General features: G+C 46.7%; 1 protein-coding gene and 1 pseudogene across 1 annotated transcript in view; one reads left to right on the forward strand and one right to left on the reverse strand.

The window, feature by feature from the left end:
• Positions 1–22,727, reverse strand: part of LOC126249216 (polycomb group protein Psc-like) — a 90,792-nt gene that overhangs the window by 3,503 nt on the left and 64,562 nt on the right. The window contains exons 4-5 of the mRNA XM_049950871.1: positions 7,042–7,096; positions 3,646–3,837 (exon numbers count right to left, since the gene is read on the reverse strand). Coding sequence (XP_049806828.1) covers positions 3,646–3,837; positions 7,042–7,096 — 247 coding nt within the window. The remainder of the gene's footprint in view (positions 1–3,645; positions 3,838–7,041; positions 7,097–22,727) is intronic.
• On the forward strand, positions 6,106–6,223 carry LOC126250368 (5S ribosomal RNA; annotated as a pseudogene).

The raw sequence follows: 22,727 nt of genomic DNA on the forward strand, positions 1-22,727 counted from the left end.
ACCTATGTCTAGGTGGCCGGACGGAGATTTGGACTGTCGTCCTCCCGAATGCTAGTCCGGTTGTGGTGTTCGTGCCACATCACTGCCCACGTTTATTACATTTTATTGCTATGTCTTAATGCGCAGTACAGAACAATTCTTTTAAGGGAGGCTAGCGAGTAGGTAGGATCAAAACACAGACTCATCGAACGACGCGCCAGATGGTCACGTGGGCTGAGAACGGCCGGGTGAGCAAGAGCCGTATCGTACTGGATGACAGAGAGACAATGTGTGGATTCACTTACCACGCTGGGCGCCAAGAAGCGAAGCTTTCATTCTGTACGTTCACTGTTTAAATATTAAGACACGGCTCCTACCGTGCTGATGACATTACTTGCACTAAGAACTTGTTAATAATAATTTCATTATCACTCAGTTCACGGGGAAAAAATAATTACAAATTTTAGTTACTGTCAGTGCTTATTGATGGGAAGGATGGAGCGGTCAAGAGTGCATCGTAAAAGGGCACGCGCCAAACTGTTAAGATAACTCACTAGTCAATCTATGATTGGTTTTCGAGGTGGCAACACGTGAACTAGTGTGTGAAGCGCATAAAGACGGAATTAATTGTTAAATTTGCCTAGGAAAACATATTTGTGCAATCTCATGTAGATCCTAAGTTCGTATGAAGTTATTGTGACCTTTACTTCTGTAAGTACAAATAAAAATCCAGTTACACCCAAATATTCAGTTTTCAATTTTAATAGCTCTGAATTCTTTCTCATTTGTCATTTCGTTACGCATAGTTTACTGCACGCACGTTAGAGCCTGCGGCCAACAGAGAAGAAACCTAGTGGGACGAAAGCCTCAAGTTATGCTAGGGATTAGTGGGCGCAGACATTCTTTACTGGAATCCACCGTGTTTGTTAATCCTGGAACATTTTTTTCGTGAGAAGTGTTATCTTCAGGAATACTGGATGTACCCTAGTGAATACCTCGCACAGTGTGCTAGCCACTGCGCCACCTCGCTCGTTAAGAGAGACACGCATCGGGTTACACAAAGATAATTAAAAAAAACCTTGTTCATAGGGTAGCAGAAACGTACAAGAAAAATAATACAGTGAAATGATGTTGGCAGATTAGTTTTCCTTGACTGTGTTATAATAACAGATATAGGCGGTGGTTCAAAAATAGAGGGCATAGTTTCAGGTATGGATTCACCATAATTCGGGTCCGTGGGGTACATTTTTCGTGAAAACTTTAGGATAGAATCATAGCATGTGTTTCGCATCAGTACGTAATTCAGCTGTCAATCTCCTTAATACAATGGTTACACAAGAGTAGGATAACAGTTACAGAACAGATCATTCACGAATGTCGACTGTTGCTATCCGCTGTACACCCGATGGGTCAGCTACATAATCGCTTTGCGCCGAGCTTTCCACTGACTTGTGTTTTCTATTAGTCCACGCGTATTTACGAGTCTTACGAGTCGACACCTTTCATCGTTTTGTAATTTTCAGTTTAATACCGATTTTGACTTATATTACAGCGAATACTTTTGTTGTCTCAATTTGGGTGCTAGCTCTTTACAACGGTCCCTGATCCAATGTCCTAGCTAAACGCGTTTCAACGCTACACCAGAACGTTTTTCTTCTTTTAGGCAGTTGCCGTGACAGAGGATATTAACAGGACAGTTAACTCCGAGGAGAAATCATGTTGTGGTTGGCATCTGACATGTACTCAAATCAGGAGCTGCAGAAGTGCACATCATGTAGATCAGGCGGACGGCACTGCCGCGTTCGTCATTTCTGCCAGGAGAGGTACCCACGGCAAATATGTCCAAGATCGGAAGACATATGAACTTCTCAATCCCCGTCTCTGTACTCACGGAAAGTTTTACCTCCTAGTTTTAGGAACGGACGACCAAGCTCTACTACTCCAGATATAGAGGAGGACTTCTGGATTCTGTGCAGGCGACTCCTACCAGCACACGACGGTTAGGGTTGCAAGTGAATGTTCAGCATACGACTCTCTGGATCCTGTTCCGAGAACAATAGTTGTAGCCTCACCATTTGCAACATGTAGAGGCCCCTGTAACCTCCTTGAACTTAGGACTGTGTTCGCAGGGCCACCACACATCGATGTGAGGATTGTATTCAAACAGAAGGTGGACATTTTGAACATCTACTGTGAAGGCAATTACCTGCGCGGCGAAAAACAGTCCGGCCTATACCATTGATCTGAAGGCCATAACTCGCAATTATTTACGGACATATGTTGTAATGAAATTTTTTTACTGTATAAATATTGGGGATTCATGCCTGAAACTACGGCATCCATTGTTAAACACCATGTATGTAATTACCGCAACCAGCCACAATGCTTAAGATTACTGAGCTTACGGCAATTAATTAGCTACGTTTTTCGAGTCACCAGTGCTCGTAAGCAGGGAATGATTAAATAATTTGTATGTCTTAATATATGGTGATGAGCACTAGCGGCTCAAGACTCGCCGCTAAAAAATGACTGCCAAAAGATTAATAAACTTAAAACATTGTGACTGGTTGCGGACAGGGGAACTTCGTTTCTCCGGACAAGGTGGGACCCTGAGTAATCTGAATTCTCGAAAATCCGGATAGTCCAAAAACTCAGAAAAAATAGAATGGCGTAAATTAAATTCCATAAAAACACGCGTTATTTTTTTGTGTGTACACGTTAACACACAAATTGTACATTTGAGCAGGTACTGAAAAAAGGACACACAGCGAGCTTTATACACTAAAATAATTATTAAGATCTTTCTGAGCCAGATTCGCTTTTCGTTTTGTGCAGCCCGATCACGCAGTCGTTTCACAAGCCCCAGTCCATAATGCATACACATCTGGCTTTAACATCGTCATCTAATCCATATCACTATCGTCGGTGTCTGCAGACGAACAAATGGCGATAATTCTGTCATCAGAAATTGTAACAAGCGTCACTGTCATATGAGTCATTAATATGTGTGCCTGTGCATCCTGTGTCTACGTACACTACATCAGTTCTAGAGTATCAATTAATGCAGACAGTTACTGCACAAAAAAGTTTCTTCAAATTGAAAAAAAAAAGGTTGCGGAGATCCAGACTGATGGTGGCCAAATAGAACAGATGAGTTTCTATTGTACTACAATTTCAGGGTAGGCTCAACCTACCGATTCCAGAAGCTGGCTTTGACCCGCGACGTAATGATGTGGCATGTGATGCCATGCTGGTGTCAATTCCCTCTAGCACTACTTCAGACATTAGTGGAGTCCATGCCACGTCGTGCTGCGGCACTTCTGCGTGCTCGCGGGGGCCCTAAACGATATCAGGCAAGTGTACCAGTTTATTGGGCTCTTCAGTGTATAACAAGTGAATTCTTACTACTTAGATATCTGAAGCAGTGTTAATAGTGTGCTTATTGAATCGTATTATTGTCTCGGGACTCCTGAGCGATTTCGTCCGCAAGCTAAACATATCTGTACTTACTTTACGGAACATTAACTTTATAAACTTCATATAGGCAAACGCAAGAGAGAGTACGTTGAGATATTGGCGTCGTCGGATAACCGAATGCTCCGTTGGTGAGCCACTAACTACTGTCGTGGCATCAGAAGCTGTAGAAGGCAGCGGCCGCGTACTCACCCGTTGGCAGGAGAAGGTGTACGCGATGTCCATGAGCGTGAACGTGTCTGGCAGACACTCGCCCCTGTAGATGACGTCTACTCGGTGTTCGTCCGTGACGCCGAACTTGGAGCGCACCAGGTGCTTCAGCTGGCGGATGCTGACGGCTGCAGGGCAGCGCAGGTACCACGGATGCACACCCGCCGCCTCCTCCTGCACAGACAGGCACGTGTGGAGAGACAGTGAGATGGCGGGTGATCACTTGCTAATGGCATTCTGTCTGCAGCGTGTAAAATGTGATCAAACACATACCCAACTCTTTTATTTGCCCCCCCCCCCTCACCGCACCCGTAAACGTCCAATCGTATCTTTTTTGTGTTTATATACTTGTCCAAGACGACTCCATTCGCCCATGAATGCTTGAGAGGTATAAAATGGTTCAAATGGCTCTGAGCACTCTGGGCTTTACATCTGAGGTCGTCAGTCCCCTAGAACTTAGAATTACTTAAACCTAACTAACCGGCTGTGCGGTTCTAGGCGCTTCAGTCTGGAACCGCGTGACCGCTACGGTCGCAGGTTCGAATCCTGCCTCGGGTATGGATGTGTGTGATGTCCTTAGGTTAGTTAGGTTTAAGTGGTTCTAAGTTCTAGGGGACTGATGACCACAGATGTTAAGTCCCATAGTGCTCAGAGCCATTTGAACCGTTTGAACCTAACTAACCTAAGGAAATCATACACAACCATGCCCGAGGCAGGATTCGAACCTGCTACCGTAGCACAGTCCGGAACCGCGCGACCGCTACGGTCGCAGGTTCGAATCCTGCCTCGGGCATGGATGTGTGTGATGTCCTTAGATTAGTTAGGTTTAAGTAATTCTAAGTTCTAGGGGACTGATGACCAGAGAAGTTAAGTCCCATAGTGCTCAGAGCCATTTTTTTTGCTACCGTAGCAGTCGCGCGGTTCCGGACAGAATCGCCCAAACCGATCGGCAACAGCGGCCGGCTTGAGAGGTATGCGTGGAATATTAGACTGCTTGACTTTCCGAGATATTCTTATCCTCTGTTAGGGCAGATGTTTTCTTCATAGGTTTTTTAGTCACTGATGTCCTCAGTACCCCTCCTTCCATATTACATACCAGTTATCGTGCCGTATGTACAGCACAAGTTCTGATACGTCCATCATTTGACTAAGCACCTACACAGAACTCTAAATCTTTTTCCATCTCCTTCTAACTGCCCAGTAACCTGCTCTGGACGAAAACCAAGTCGCGTTCAAGAGGATATCATCGGCATGGCTCCCGTAACGGTATACCTCAGCTGTCTTGCTGCTGTCCAACAGCGAGCGGGTAGTTCTCACAGCTTTCCGTTTCTTTTCCTACCGTATACTCTGCCAACTTAACACATAATTTCATACTCTTAGCCGAAACATTACCTTCCGTTCCAGATCTGATTTTTTATGTACTACTTCCTTGCTCACACTTGCTAGCTTACCATTATTCCCACTTGACGGTAATGATTTATTATTATTATTTTATAACTCATGCACTAGCAGATTTCAATTTTAACAGTAAACAGAATCTCTAAGGAGTCTAGGCTTGATGTTAGAGGGGAACTAAAGTCTTTGAACTCGCAAGGTACAATAAATAAAGAAAATATATTGAGGTGGCACTCATTTTGGATGCTGACTTTATTGTAGGCTGTGTAAAAGTTTGGGCACACTTTGATATGCTCTTCGATTTTTAGCTGGTGAAAAACTGGGACAAATCATTTGCATTAAGTTCATCTTTTTAAAATAACTATGTGCATTAACGCATTGGATATACTGAATTTTCTGACAGTCATATCCAGATTGACCAGCATCCCAGACCACTGACTGTTGATCCAGCACAGAGATTAGATCTGTATCTGGCTCACTGCTTGCCTCACAAGCAACCAGATGAATCGAGCTCCCTACACAGCAAACTCAATTTAAAACTTCAGCGGAATTCTTTCTCTACCTCGTTCCTTATCCGCTTCTGCAACCCCGACTACATTCGATCTACTGCTTTGATACTTCAAACGCTATGAAATGGTGACATTTTTACAGTATTTTTCTGCAAAACGAGTGAACGAATACCGTCATTTTATCGTGCATTATTGAGGAAGGAATTGCAGAAACCAGTGGTTATTTGTGGTATCAAATTTGTTTCATTATCCTTTACCAGTTTAGGGAATTTCACAGCCACCCACAAAAGCTACACACTTAGATTATCACAGAAAACAAATAGTAGATCTTACATTTGTTCTTAACATTCACGTGCTTATCTTCGTTATCGTTAGCGTGGCTACAGAAATATGACCACAATGCATCATAACACAATTTGTCTGTCTTCTACAGGTTACGTTACAGAAATTAACACTTTTTGCTATTATCTGACTACGTACAACTGTAGTAAGTGTTTAGGATAGTTCTTTGAAAGAAATAAATAAGGCACTACTGTCTGCCAACGGCGTTGCCGCAGTGGTAACACCGGTTCCCGTAAGATCACCGAAGTTAAGCGCTGTCGGGCTGGTCTAGCACTTGGATGGGTGACCATCCGGTTTTCCGAACGCTGTTGGCAAGCGGGGTTCACTCAGCCCTTGTGAAGCAAACTGAGGAGCTACTCGACTGAGAAGTAGCGGCTCCGGTCTCGTAAACTGACGTACTGCTGGGAGAGCGGTGTGCTGACCACATGCCCTCCATATCCGCATCCAGTGACGCCTGTGGGCTGAGGATGACACGGTGGCCGGTCGGTACCGTTGGGCTTTCCAAGGCCTGCTCGGACGGAGTTTAGTTTAGTTTTACTATCTTATCTGTCGGTCCGGCCATAAAATCTCGTTCAGAACTACTGCATAATACTATGACAAACAAAACAATAACGCTTTTCGTTGTATTTTCCGAATGTTCCTAATTAAGTTGCGGCCACCAGAATGCCCAGTCTAACGAGTGCATATTATATGCGTCCTCTTTCAATAGTTGTATTTTTTTTAAAAAAAAGAAAATAGTTCTTGTATTTCGAAAGAAGGTGAAAAATAAAGCGTGACGTGGGGAGAGGAAAAGATGGGAAGATGGGCAGAAGGGGAAGAAGGTTGAGAAGCCACTGATGTGATGTAGAATTCCTGAGTGCCACATTAACTTAGTTGTGTATTCGTACACGAATGGGGCAGGTAAGAACTACCCTTCTCAGTCCTTTCGTCCATACGCACAAAAATATCTGTAACCTTATTTTACTGCTACAATATCTTTATGGTTTAATTCCCTTAAGTGAGTATAGTAGAACAAAGTCACTGATGAGATAAAACCATTTTGTCATCATTAACTACACTGTGAGCCACGTAAAAAAGGTGTATGGACCGTTACCAATCCTAGAATAAATTTGAAAAGGCAATAGCAACCCACCTTTGAATGCTGCATCTCTCCACCGTTGGGCGCCTCATCATCCGTCGGAAAGTCACTGAAACACACAAATAGTTCGTACCGTTAGAAGAAAATATTAAAAGCATTTCAGGCATCTAAACCGAAAATACTATGCAATACTGTGTCCCTCATTTTGCATTCCAGTTGAGAAAAAATTCTGACAGTAAAATCTTCTGGGTGAATTGGTAGTGCCATATTCGTTTGAAGACGAATTTTCTTCATATGTCTTTTCGTGTCCAACGGTGGTGGAACCCTGACTAAATACAATATAGTGCTTTTCCTGACGACTCGCACTTACTGTGAAACAGTACCTCGTCTCCACAATACTCGTGGCAGTATCCCTTTCTGTGTGTTAATGCGATTCTGGCTTTCGCTTTCGACAGCGTTCAGCCACCTGTGGACTCCAGTTTACTCCAGAAGACTCCAGTAGAGGGTTTTAAGCTACTATTTTTGAATAAGAAAGTTCAAATTCTTACAAATAATCATGGATTTTTAAAATACTGTAACATGCACATATAATTGTTTATTTCCCAGGAGAACTTGTGTACCACTCCACTGTCTGTTAGCTTGGTGATAATTCCATATAGAATTTCCCTTTCGGAAACTATAGTATAATAAGAAAATAATGTCGCAATATCAGTACAGATAAAATCAGTGTATTTGTAACGTTCGTTACCTTCTTTCATCAATAAAATGGAGTGTATTTGTTGCCTGTAACCACGATATGTTGTTAAGGTCCGTTATTAGTTACTACGTGCTGTGTATGTATCACATAAATTTATTTCTGTCATCATACGTATTACAGTTGCCATGGTATTCAAGCTGCATAGCTTGCACATCAACGTCCTTCGTAATCCTTCAGTTAAGAAAGTCACCCTGCAGCATCCACGGGGGTTGGAACCCTTGTACGGAGTGACACTTGCACGGAGTGACACTTGCATGGAGCCTGGGGCTCTTACCAGGCTAACCGGCATTTCACAGGCACAGACCGTCTAAGAAGCTGCGAGCTGGCTCACACTCACACCACATCTGTGAGCAACCATGTACCGCTTCAGGGTGGCCCATTAAAGCGTTTCGTTGCAAATTTATTTTTAAGACTATTGTATTATTTCCATGGAACGATATCGGTGGGATCTTGTGTAGCTCCCAAATATTTTCGCCTAATTCGATGCAACGATTGTTTCGCGCTTCTGTGTGATGTTTTCGATTTTACTAAGTCGTGACCTGAACTGCCGACCTGTAGTACTTCTTCAACGTGAACTGACAAAAATATAGCGCCTGTTTCTTTTGCCCGCTGTTTAGCGCTGACAAAACTTCATGTGCTGCTTAATCTGAAATACAAACATGACTACCTTCCCCTAAACCTGTGTTTCTTGTGAATATCCTTCCTTTGCATTTATTCTTTTTAAAGTTTACACAAAGCCAGTAAGTCACTTCTTGTTTGTGTAGTCCACTATATACTGGTGCCCGTTGTAAATCAGTAAAGGCATGCGTTTCGTGGTCTCGGTGAACTCCATTATTTCAGCGCTAAAACACGGAACACTAATTGCCAGTCAGAGGTCAGCTACAGTATTGAACTCTGGGAGAAAGCCACGCACAGTACGAACTGCTGCGGGGACAGGGAACTTCGTGCAGAAAAGGCGCCTTGGCCTTCTCCAGAATACGTCGCAGCTAGCGGCGGACATGCCGGTGTATCCTACTTCTGGAATACCCTGTCCACTACCTACAGAGTCCTCGGCTCCATGCAGATGTCAACACATTCCCTCTCCGTACAAGTGTAGCTCCGTGCATATATCACAAACTCGCATTCGCGGGTTATGCTTCTTAACCACCGGAAGCCGGCCGTTGTGACCGAGCGGTTCTAGGCGCTTCAGTCCGGAACCGCGCTGCTGCTGCGGTCGCAGGTTCGAATCCTGCCTCGGGCATGGACGTGTGTGATGTTCTTAGGTAAGTTAGGTTTAAGTAGTTCTAAGTCTAGGGAACTGATGACCTCAGATGTTAAGTCCCATATTGCTTAGAACCATTTTAACCATCGGATCGCAGGCAACCCACTACACTAGTGGCAGGAGTACTTGCTCGAATGCTCCAAAAACTGCAAAAATGAGACGTAACAGTGCATACCCGGATCGGCCAGCGGTCATCGCCGTGGAATCCCATCATTACTACTTGCGTCCAAGTACCATTCTATGGGTGACAAGTTATTCCTACTTAATAGTTAGGACAGCAATTCTGTAAGCAGAAATACCGTTGTTATGTCCTAGATGGAAGAAAGTAGGCATTTCATCGTGGAAAAGATAGAAATTGTTGCATATATATTGCGGGAAAATACGAGTGAGTGAAGCACAGGAAATTTATGGACTTCACTCGTGGTAGTTCATTACCAGAGGTAAGAATTCAACAGGTCCTCGACTTCTTAACTTGAAGCAGGTAAACGTGGGAAAGTATTTATTATACATGTATTCAAGGGATGATAGATTCAATTAAAACTGCAAGTGCTCCATCTACACTCCTGGAAATGGAAAAAAGAACACATTGACACCGGTGTGTCAGACCCACCATACTTGCTCCGGACACTGCGAGAGGGCTGTACAAGCAATGATCAGACGCACGGCACAGCGGACACACCAGGAACCGCGGTGTTGGCCGTCGAATGGCGCTAGCTGCGCAGCATTTGTGCACCGCCGCCGTCAGTGTCAGCCAGTTTGCCGTGGCATACGGAGCTCCATCGCAATCTTTAACACTGGTAGCATGCCGCGACAGCGTGGACGTGAACCGTATGTGCAGTTGACGGACTTTGAGCGAGGGCGTATAGTGCGCATGCGGGGGGCCGGGTGGACGTACCGCCGAATTGCTCAACACGTGGGGCGTGAGGTCTCCACAGTACATCGATGTTGTCGCCAGTGGTCGGCGGAAGGTGCACGTGCCCGTCGACCTGGGACCGGACCGCAGCGACGCACGGATGCACGCCAAGACCGTAGGATCCTACGCAGTGCCGTAGGGGACCGCACCGCCTCTTCCCAGCAAATTAGGGACACTGTTGCTCCTGGGGTATCGGCGAGGACCATTCGCAATCGTCACCATGAAGCTGGGCTACGGTCCCGCACACCGTTAGGCCGTCTTCCGCTCACGCCCCAACATCGTGCAGCCCGCCTCCAGTGGTGTCGCGACAGGCGTGAATGGAGGGACGAATGGAGACGTGTCGTCTTCAGCGATGAGAGTCGCTTCTGCCTTGGTGCCAATGATGGTCGTATGCGTGTTTGGCGCCGTGCAGGTGAGCGCCACAATCAGGACTGCATACGACCGAGGCACACAGGGCCAACACCCGGCATCATGGTGTGGGGAGCGATCTCCTACACTGGCCGTACACCACTGGTGATCGTCGAGGGGACACTGAATAGTGCACGGTACATCCAAACCGTCATCGAACCCATCGTTCTACCATTCCTAGACCGGCAAGGGAACTTGCTGTTCCAACAGGACAATGCACGTCCGCATGTATCCCGTGCCACCCAACGTGCTCTAGAAGGTGTAAGTCAACTACCCTGGCCAGCAAGATCTCCGGATCTGTCCCCCATTGAGCATGTTTGGGACTGGATGAAGCGTCGTCTCACGCGGTCTGCACGTCCGGCACGAACGCTGGTCCAACTGAGGCGCCAGGTGGAAATGGCATGGCAAGCCGTTCCACAGGACTACATCCAGCATCTCTACGATCGTCTCCATGGGAGAATAGCAGCCTGCATTGCTGCGAAAGGTGGATATACACTGTACTAGTGCCGACATTGTGCATGCTCTGTTGCCTGTGTCTATGTGCCTGTGGTTCTGTCAGTGTGATCATGTGATGTATCTGACCCCAGGAATGTGTCAATAAAGTTTCCCCTTCCTGGGACAATGAATTCACGGTGTTCTTATTTCAATTTCCAGGAGTGTATAAAGGGCGATCAAAAAGTTTCCGTTCGAAGACGTCACTGAAGTGTGCATGCTACGTAGCGCGACGGATGCTGGAGTATAAGCACCGACATGTAGGCAAGAGATAAGGGCAACATTCGTGTCTTTCCGACGTGCCTGCGACGTTAAAGCCAAATGTGTCCAAACACAACCAATGAGCTGTTATTCTTTTCTTGGCTGCCGAAGAACAATCACCGATAGACATCGATCAGAGCATGAAGAATGTGTATGAGGTAGCATGTGTGTCGAAAACCAATGGTTTGCCGAGTAGTGGTGCTGCGTCATGGTAACGCACGTACCCATATCGCAAATGTAACGCACAAGACACTTTAGCATCCGCCCTATAGTCCTGATCTCTCTCCATGCGAAGCCGGCCGTTTTGGCCGATCGGTTCTAGGCGCTTCAGTCTGGGACCGCGCTACCGCTACGGTCACAGTTTCGAATCCTGCCTCGGGCATGGATGTGTGTGACGTCCTTAGGTTAATTAGGTTTAAATAGTTGTAAGTTCTAGAGGACTGATGATCTCAAATGTTAAGTCCCATAGGGCTCAGAGCCATTTGAACCATTTTTTCTCCATGCGAATATCACGCCTTTGGCCCCTTAAAAAAAGGCATTGATGAGTCGACGATTCCTGTCGGATTAATATGTGCAGCAGGCAGTTACGGACTCCTTCACCACCCTTGGGTTTCGACAGACATGATGCCCCACACCACACGTAACAGGATACACTGTTTTACGAAACTAGTATCATCAACCTGGTGCGTCGATGGGACGATTGCATAAATGTTCACTGCTATTTTACCTGATTGGTATACCGACTCTGTACTGTACGGCCTTCGAACAGTAACTTTCTGATCGCCCCTTATAATTTCTATGCCCAAGTTTCTCCAATGAACGATAGTCTTTTCAGTCAGAAGTGACTTTTTACTTCGGGGAAACCAAGCTATTCTGAGAACTTATCAGCGCCGTAATGTTTGTGGGGGCCGGCAGATTTTCTTTTAACGAAGCTGTTTGATCCTAATCACTTGCCGTTAGCTTACCGGGTGACTGCACGTGAGATACAGTACCGCTCATTAATTTCAATAAACCATGACAGGTACTTATATTTCAAACATTAATACAAACAAAACGTTATTTATCCAAAAATAAAATTATATACAGTTAAACATATAAAATACAGAGAGAAAAGCTATATTTTAATTTCATCAAACTATCTTCCTTCGGATTTAATGACTGCCTCACAAACTCGAGGCATGCGGTCAGTACGTTTTTATAGATACTGCAAGTCTATATGATCTCACATATCCTTAACGGCATTCCAGAGATGTTCCTTGCTTATTACGTGAACCATCCGGATACATCCGTCCACTTCATCCCAGATCACTTCAATCGGATTACAATCAGGGCTTTCAGACGGCCAAACCGTGTCTTTTAGTGCCTTATGTTTTTCCATTGGCGCAATGTACTTCTTACAGAAAGCCAATCGATATTTTGGGACATTATCCTGTTTTAATGTGCACCCTTTCCCTATTAAACGCAATCCACATACCTGATGACATACCGTTTCTGTATTGCACGGCCTTCAAAAGCCTTTTCCTATTAAACGCAATCCACATACCTAATAACATACGGTTTCTCTACTCTACGGCCTTGGAACAGAAAATTTCTTATTCATTTCTACCAATACTGCCCGAATTTGTGCTGCTGTTTTAAACCTATTTCTGCAACTAGTAATTCTCATGAATTTGTCATCACTTTCAGTTATTTTACGAGGTCGTTCTGCTCGTGGTAGGTGATCATTGCTATCTGCTGTCTTCTCGCGGTGACGGGTGTATTGCATTTTGTTTCGCAATTTGGAATATAAATAGACTCGTTTGTGTTGAGTGCTACAATTTCAGCACGTTTGTCTATGGATATCTCCACTCTTGGAGCCATAATAACGATGTGCACAGTCTCAAGTGTTACTAAGGAACTGAAGTACAGTAACGATATAGTTTGTAGCGTTCCACTGCGTGGTGAAGTACATGGCGGACATCACAGCACTACTGGAAACAATAGGGAAGCATGGAATAGGCATTCATTCGTCATACAGGTGAAAAAACATACCAGTTCAGGTACCTATTTTGCATGTACACAACACTCTTCCGGGTAATATTACATGGTCTGACATGTTTACCAATGTTGTACAGTTCCTTTGCTTACTCAGTCGTAACCATGGTATTATAGTCGTATCTACAGGGAATCAGACGTCAATTATTACGTCTATTGAAAGTATGAGCGGTAGCGTGTCTGTCCTACCCCTTCTCAGGAAGTTCTCAACCATATAGCGAGCTCTGTTTGACGCTGCTTGGCTAGTGCTGCAGTACCCCAGTACCAGCCGCGGAAAGGAAGCACTGCAGAGTGCGCCACAACACTACATAGGCCGACACTATTCTGGGCCCCGATGTAAGCCAAACGCTAATAAAATTATATAAAAGACTGCTCGAACGGAATAAAAAGAAGAAATTGGTTATTAACACCGAAAAATTTGCGCATGACCGGTCTGGGAATAAGATTACACGCCTCTGAGAAGGCTTCGCACAACGCTCAGCGCAGTTGTGACTACGACCTGCTCACGGCGGCATTCTAACTAGTGTCCGTAATGGACTAACCGATTTTAATATGATACATCTCTGAATATTCTTCAAGACATTAGCTGAAGTGTCGGAAAGTACTGCCGGTAACGCGCATGCGGAAAATGACCGAGTGTAAACGTGTGAGCGAGGAAAGGGAGGCAGGAATTTTTGGGCAGAGCGGCAGCGGGCCAGCTATCGACCAGCGGGTGCGGCAGCCGGCGTCGCAGCCGCTCCTCGCCTGTCATTGCTGGACCACCCTACTAGCGTCTTTCGCGGCTTACGGCTTTTAGTGAACGTCCCGCGCAAACTACTCCTAGTCTCCGAAAGGTGCCGCGCACCTGTATGCAGTGTCGGGCAATGTAACGAGGGATATGAATTCGAGCTGAAAATTCGTGACAGCATTATCGTAATAGGAACTACCAATTGATTACAAAGAACCACAAAGAAAAACATCAACAATTGATCATGAACATTCACTCATACAATTTTCTACATCGTCATTAACTGTTGCCATATCGGATATCACCACCTTATTTCTGCATGTACAACTGCTAACAAATCCAACAGAAATGAAGAATCAAGTAGTAATTTTAAATTATTCATTTTTGTGCCAGTAGAGTATACACACACACACACACTTGAATGACTTAAATGTTAAATAAATAAAAATTAACATATTTTAAACGATATAAGGGGCGTTCAAAAAGAAACGATCCGGAGCCGGCCGCTGTGGCCGAGCGGTTCTAGGCGCTTCAGTCCGGAACCGCGCTGCTGCTACGGTCGCAGGTTCGAATCCTGCCTCGGGCATGGATGCGTGTAATGTCCTTAGGTTAGTTAGGTTTACGTAGTTCTAAGTCTAGGGGACTGATGCACTCAGATCTTAAGTCCCATAGTGCTTAGAGCCATTTGAACCATTTGGAACGAGCCGGAGGTATAATTACAGGAACCAGTACCTGTATGTTAGAAGTATTGACCCTGGCTGTTGAGACACTTGACCCACTGTGACACAAGGCGGTGAATGGCTGTGTCATAAAATTCCGGGGCCTGCGATGTTAACCACTTCCCCACGTACAGCTGGACGTCGTCGTTCGAGGTGAATCGTTTGCCCCTCAGAGCCTTTTTAAGGGGACCAAAAATGGCCCCCTTCTCATTCACTTCCTGCAGCATGAGACAACAATGAATGTCCAGCGTTACTCGCAAAGCTTGACCACCCTTTGCCAAGCGATCAAATTAAAACGACCAGGCAATCTCACCCGTGCGGCCATTCTGCTCCACGACAATGCAAAGCCTCATACGGCCAACAGAGTCGCGGCACTCCTGCAGAAATTCAAATGAGAGGGTCTCGGCCACCCTCCATACAGTCCGGACCTCTGTCCCTGTGATTACGCCGCTTTTGGTCCCCTTAAAAAGGCTCTGAGGGGGCAAACGATACACCTCGGACGACAACGTGCAGCTGTATGAGCGGAACTGGTTAACATCGCAGCCCCGGGAATTTCATGAGACAGCCATTCACCGCCTTGTGTCACAATGGGACAAGTGTCTCAACAGCCAGAGTCAATAATTCTAACATACGGACACTGGTTTCTGTAATTACGCCTCCAGCTCGTTTCTTTCTGAACGCCCCTTATATAATAGTCAGGTAGCAAACCACAGATGAAGAGAAATAGTTGAGGACAAGCGAAAAACAAAACTAGAAGTTAAATTGAGAACACGATAAACATAAAAGCATTGAGACAGGCGTTTAGACAGGAGTATGCACAATAATAGTAGTGGTGGTATACTATGTCCTATTTCACGTCAAGAAATGTCTGGTGCAGCAAACTAGCGCAGAAATAGGCAAACAAATCAGTGTCAAACGAAGGAATAGCCCAAAAAGGTGCAAACTGACGACACTTCGCGATGCAAGCTAACAACAAGACATAAAATGCAGTAAGTAAACTCACACCTCAATATCTTTTGTAACGACTTGTTTTTACACCTAAAAAGCAAATCGCATTGTAAATACACTCCTGGAAATTGAAATAAGAACACCGTGAATTCATTGTCCCAGGAAGGGGAAACTTTATTGACACATTCCTGGGGTCAGATACATCACATGATCACACTGACAGAACCACAGGCACATAGACACAGGCAACAGAGCATGCACAATGTCGGCACTAGTACAGTGTATATCCACCTTTCGCAGCAATGCAGGCTGCTATTCTCCCATGGAGACGATCGTAGAGATGCTGGATGTAGTCCTGTGGAACGGCTTGCCATGCCATTTCCACCTGGCGCCTCAGTTGGACCAGCGTTCGTGCTGGACGTGCAGACCGCGTGAGACGACGCTTCATCCAGTCCCAAACATGCTCAATGGGGGACAGATCCGGAGATCTTGCTGGCCAGGGTAGTTGACTTACACCTTCTAGAGCACGTTGGGTGGCACGGGATACATGCGGACGTGCATTGTCCTGTTGGAACAGCAAGTTCCCTTGCCGGTCTAGGAATGGTAGAACGATGGGTTCGATGACGGTTTGGATGTACCGTGCACTATTCAGTGTCCCCTCGACGATCACCAGTGGTGTACGGCCAGTGTAGGAGATCGCTCCCCACACCATGATGCGGGGTGTTGGCCCTGTGTGCCTCGGTCGTATGCAGTCCTGATTGTGGCGCTCACCTGCACGGCGCCAAACACGCATACGACCATCATTGGCACCAAGGCAGAAGCGACTCTCATCGCTGAAGACGACACGTCTCCATTCGTCCCTCCATTCACGCCTGTCGCGACACCACTGGAGGCGGGCTGCACGATGTTGGGGCGTGAGCGGAAGACGGCCTAACGGTGTGCGGGACCGTAGCCCAGCTTCATGGAGACGGTTGCGAATGGTCCTCGCCGATACCCCAGGAGCAACAGTGTCCCTAATTTGCTGGGAAGAGGCGGTGCGGTCCCCTACGGCACTGCGTAGGATCCTACGGTCTTGGCGTGCATCCGTGCGTCGCTGCGGTCCGGTCCCAGGTCGACGGGCACGTGCACCTTCCGCCGACCACTGGCGACAACATCGATGTACTGTGGAGACCTCACGCCCCACGTGTTGAGCAATTCGGCGGTACGTCCACCCGGCCTCCCGCATGCCCACTATACGCCCTCGCTCAAAGTCCGTCAACTGCACATACGGTTCACGTCCACGCTGTCGCGGCATGCTACCAGTGTTAAAGACTGCGATGGAGCTCCGTATGCCACGGCAAACTGGCTGACACTGACGGCGGCGGTGCACAAATGCTGCGCAGCTAGCGCCATTCGACGGCCAACACCGCGGTTCCTGGTGTGTCCGCTGTGCCGAGCGTGTGATCATTGCTTGTACAGCCCTCTCGCAGTGTCCAGAGCAAGTATGGTGGGTCTGACACACCGGTGTCAATGTGTTCTTTTTTCCATTTCCAGGAGTGTATGTTCCATTACAGATCACTGACATTGTTTTATAACAATAAAACGAAACGCCTGCGCTTATTTGAATACGTACTGTGTTGCAGTTGCCCAGACGGATTTTAAACACGTTTACTCAATCAGTACAAATAGAAATCGGCAGGAGGTGATTGCCAGGTGCTGGCAGATCCAGACATGCACACAAGCGGCTCATTTTTGCAGTGTTCGCGCAGGTAGTAACCGCAAACGTGCTGCAGCCTGTCTGCCACTCGAACTTTAGTACAGGAAAAGAAGAGTATCTCGTGGACACTACAGGCTTACTGCTGCACCACAAGGCACTGGCGGCTTCATTTGCCAATTCGTAACACACTGCTGAACCTGCATAGCGAGAAGAAGTTTCTCGGAGTGCCACACGTCACAGATTTTCAACAACGCCTCAGATTACAAACATAGGCATGTGACGCACCGCTGCGGCAATTTATTGAACCACAGTTTTGTATAGCGCAGACGCATTTGTTAGAACTGTTGATATTTTTATCACCACTGTTTTCCAAAAATGTCACTTTTAAAAATTATGATATGATATCCCCAATTTACATGTACACTCCTGGAAATGGAAAAAAGAACACATTGACACCGGTGTGTCAGACCCACCATACTTGCTCCGGACACTGCGAGAGGGCTGTACAAGCAATGATCACACGCACGGCACAGCGGACACACCAGGAACCGCGGTGTTGGCCGTCGAATGGCGCTAGCTGCGCAGCATTTGTGCACCTCCGCCGTCAGTGTCAGCCAGTTTGCCGTGGCATACGGAGCTCCATCGCAGTCTTTAACACTGGTAGCATGCCGCGACAGCGTGGACGTGAACCGTATGTGCAGTTGACGGACTTTGAGCGAGGGCGTATAGTGGGCATGCGGGAGGCCGGGTGGACGTACCGCCGAATTGCTCAACACGTGGGGCGTGAGGTCTCCACAGCACATCGATGTTGTCGCCAGTGGTCGGCGGAAGGTGCACGTGCCCGTCGACCTGGGACCGGACCGCAGCGACGCACGGATGCACGCCAAGACCGTAGGATCCTACGCAGTGCCGTAGGGGACCGCACCGCCACTTCCCAGCAAATTAGGGACACTGTTGCTCCTGGGGTATCGGCGAGGACCATTCGCAACCGTCTCCATGAAGCTGGGCTACGGTCCCGCACACCGTTAGGCCGTCTTCCGCTCACGCCCCAACATCGTGCAGCCCGCCTCCAGTGGTGTCGCGACAGGCGTGAATGGAGGGACGAATGGAGACGTGGCGTCTTCAGCGATGAGAGTCGCTTCTGCCTTGGTGCCAATGATGGTCGTATGCGTGTTTGGCGCCGTGCAGGTGAGCGCCACAATCAGGACTGCATACGACCGAGGCACACAGGGCCAACACCCCGCATCATGGTGTGGGGAGCGATCTCCTACACTGGCCGTACACCACTGGTGATCGTCGAGGGGACACTGTGCACGGTACATCCAAACCGTCATCGAACCCATCGTTCTACCATTCCTAGACCGGCAAGGGAACTTGCTGTTCCAACAGGACAATGCACGTCCGCATGTATCCCGTGCCACCCAACGTGCTCTAGAAGGTGTAAGTCAACTACCCTGGCCAGCAAGATCTCCGGATCTGTCCCCCATTGAGCATGTTTGGGACTGGATGAAGCGTCGTCTCACGCGGTCTGCACGTCCAGCACGAACGCTGGTCCAACTGAGGCGCCAGGTGGAAATGGCATGGCAAGCCGTTCCACAGGACTACATCCAGCATCTCTACGATCGTCTCCATGGGAGAATAGCAGCCTGCATTGCTGCGAAAGGTGGATATACACTGTACTAGTGCCGACATTGTGCATGCTCTGTTGCCTGTGTCTATGTGCCTGTGGTTCTGTCAGTGTGATCATGTGATGTATCTGACCCCAGGAATGTGTCAATAAAGTTTCCCCTTCCTGGGACAATGAATTCACGGTGTTCTTATTTCAATTTCCAGGAGTGTATATGTAGGTAAAACATAATTTTAGAGATATCATTCAAAGAATTGTGGGAGTATTTTTTTAAACGTTAAAAATTTGTCGATTCAGGCAGTCGCAAGAAAATTGTTGCTTTTATAGAAAACTAATCCTGCAACATTTTATGGAAAATATTCGCTCGTGTGGCAGGTGGAGCAGGAGGGAAGAGAGAGATGGTAGTCAAAAAAATGGCTCTGAGCACTATGGGACTCAACTGCTGTGGTCATAAGTCCCCTAGAACTTAGAACTACTTAAACCTAACTAACCTAAGGACAGCACACAACACCCAGCCATCACGAGATGGTAGTCGCGTGAATGCCTTCTCTAAAGACAGGACTACTTATCTCGATGATTATGTGCCAACAAACACGAGTGCGACAACAAGCAGTTATGAAGATGGTAATGTTTGCAGCTTTTACCTCTGCGTTTATACTGCAGCATTGTTTAGAACGGTTTCTGCATTAGTGCTTTTTTAAAAAGACACCAGTCTGAAGACTTTTCTGTAACTTTTAGAGCCAAGTTGTTCGCCATGACAATGTTGTACATTGGCCAACCATATCTGAGAAGAGAGGCATATAAAATGACAAACTACAAGCTAAATCCCTAAAATGTCTTCGTGAAGTCCAATGTTTCCACATTTCGTGATTTCCGGACACCGAGAGAAAAAAATCTTTATAGCTATTTCATCCTGTCGATGCATGCATAGACCACTCATGGTTACAATGTCTGTCTTTATACATTGTCTGTAGCTTCACATTACAGTGCCTAGCAGAAATGTATGCATGTCTGAAGGAAATTGTAATGTGAAGATACACTGTATAAACTCAGACATTTTAACCATCAATAATGTACACTGAATTCATCTGTATCCCTCGACACCTACTGAAAAAATTACCTATAAAGCTACAAAATGTATTGTATAAACAATATTTACATGCATTTCTTTTATCAAAGTATGTTTAGTGTGACACTAATCTAGCACTTATAATTTTTTGTCTTTACTGCTTCATAGTTACACTGTAATAGCCAAAGCAACTGGTATAGCCGGGTGGAGTGGCCGCGTGGTTTAAGGCGTCATGCCACGGACTGCGCGGCCCCTTCCGCCGGAGGTTCGAGTCCTCCCTCGGGCATGGGCGTGTGTGTTGTTCTTTGCATAAGTTAGTTTACGTAGTGTGTAAGTCTAGGGACCGATGACCTAAGCAGTTTGGTCCCTTAGGAATTCACACACATTTGAATTGTTTTTTTAAACTGGTACAACTGCCTAACATCGTGTAGGTGCCAAGCGAGCACACAGAAGTGCCGCAACACGACGAGACATGGACTCTACTAATGTCTGAAGCGCAACACGACGTGACATGGACTCGACTAATGTCTGAAGTAAAGGTGGACGGAACTGACACCATGAATCCTGCAGGGGTGTCCATAAATCCGTAAGAGTAGGTGTCTATAAATCCGTAAGAGTACAAGGGGGTGGAGATTTCTTCTGAACAGCACATTGGAAGGTATCCCATACATGCTCAATAATGTTCATGTACGGGGAATTTAATGCGCAGCAGAAGCGTTTAAACTCAGAAGAGTGTTCCTGGATCCACTCTGTAGCAGTTCTGGACAGAATGCACAATGGACCTGAATGGATGCAGGTGATCAGACAGGATGCTTACGTTCGTATCACCTGTCAGAGTCATATCTAAACGTATCAGGGGTCACATATACTCTAACTGCACACGCTCCACACCATTACAGAGCCTCCATCAGCTTGACCAGTTCCCCGCTGACAAGCAGGGTCCATGGATCCATGTGGTTGTCTCCATACCGGTACACGTCAATCCGCTCGATAGAATTTCAAACGAGACTCGTCCGACCAGGCAACATGTTTCCAGTCATCAAGAGTCCAATGTCGGTGTTCACGGGTCCAGGTGAGACGTAAAGCTGTGAGTCGTGCAGTCATCAAGCGTACACGAATGGGCCTTCGGCTTCGAAAGCCCATACCGACGATGTTTCGTTGCATGGTTCGCACGTTGACACTTGTTGATGGTCCTGCATTGAAATCTGCAGCAATTTGTGGAAGGATTGCACTTCTGTCGCGTTGAATGATTCTCTTCAATCGTCGTTGGTCCCATTTTTGCTGGATCTTTTTCCAGCCGCAGCGATATCGGAGATTTGATGTTTTACCAGTTTCCTGATATTCAAGGTAGACTCGTGAAATGATCGTACGGGAAAATCCCCACTTCACCGATACCTCGGAGATACTGTGTCACATCGCTCGTACGCCAACTATAACACCACGTTCAAACTCACTCAAATCTTGATAACCTGCCATTGTAGCAGCAGTAACCAATGTAACAACTGCGCTAGACACTTGTTGTCTTAAGTAGGCGCTGCCGACCGCAGCGCCGTATTATGCCTGTTTACATACACTATGTGATCAAAAGTATCGGGACACCTGGCTGAAAATTACTTACAAGTTCGTGGCGCCTTCCAGCGGTAATGCTGGAATTGAATATGATGTTGGCCCATCCTTAGCCTTGATGACAGCTTCTACTCTCACAGGCATACGTTCAATCAGGTGCTGGTAGGTCTCTTGGAGAATGGCAGCCCATTCTTCACGGAGTGTTGCACCGAGGAGAGATATCGATGTCGGTCGGTGAGGCCTGGCACGAAGTTGGCGTTCAAAACATCTTACTGGTGTTCTATAGGATTCAGGTCAGGACTCTGTGCAGGCCAGTCATTACAGGGATGTTACTCCGCCACAGGCCGTGCATTATGAACAGGTGCTAGATCGTGATGAAAGATGCAATCGCCATCCCCGAATTGCTCTTCAACAGTGGGAAGTAATAGGGTGCTTAAAACACCAATACAGGCCTGTGCTATGATAGTGCCATGCAAAACAAGGGGTGCAAGCACCCTCTATGTTTCTCTGCCTCGTGATGACTGGGTGTTGTGTGATGTCCTTAGGTTAGTTAGGTTTAAGTAGTTCTAAGTTCTAGGGGACTGATGACCATAGATGTTAAGTCCCATAGTGCTCAGAGCCATTTGAACCACCCTCTATGAAAAACACGACCACACTATTACACCACTGCCTCCGAATTTTACTGTTGGCACTACACACGCTGGCAGATGACGTTCACCGGGCATTCGCCATACCCACACCCTGCCATCGGATCGACACGCTGTGTACCGTGATTCGACATGCCACACAAAGTTTTTCTACTGTTCAATTGTCCATTGTTTACGCTCCTTACACCAAGGGAGGCGTCGTTTGGCATTTACCGGCGTGATGTGTGGCTTATGAGCAGCCACTCGATCATGAAATCCAAGTTTTCTCACCTCCCACCTAACTGTCATAGTACTTGCAGTGGATCCTGATGCTGTTTGGAATTCCTGTGTGATAGTCTGGATAGATGTCTGCCTATTACACATTACGACCCTCTTCAACTGTCGGCGGTCTCTGGCAGTCAACAGACGAAGTCGGCCTGTACGCTTTTGTGCTGTACGTGTCCTCTCACGTTTCCACTTCACTACATCGGAAACAGTGGACATAGGGATGTTTAGGAATGTGGAAATCTCGCGTACAGACGTATGACACAAGTGACACCCAATCACATGATCATGTTCGAAGTCCGTGAGTTTCACGGAGCGCCCCATTCTGCTCTCTCACGAGGTCTAATGACT

This window comes from Schistocerca nitens, chromosome 3, assembly GCF_023898315.1.
Source record: "Schistocerca nitens isolate TAMUIC-IGC-003100 chromosome 3, iqSchNite1.1, whole genome shotgun sequence".
Lineage (NCBI taxonomy): Eukaryota > Metazoa > Arthropoda > Insecta > Orthoptera > Acrididae > Schistocerca > Schistocerca nitens.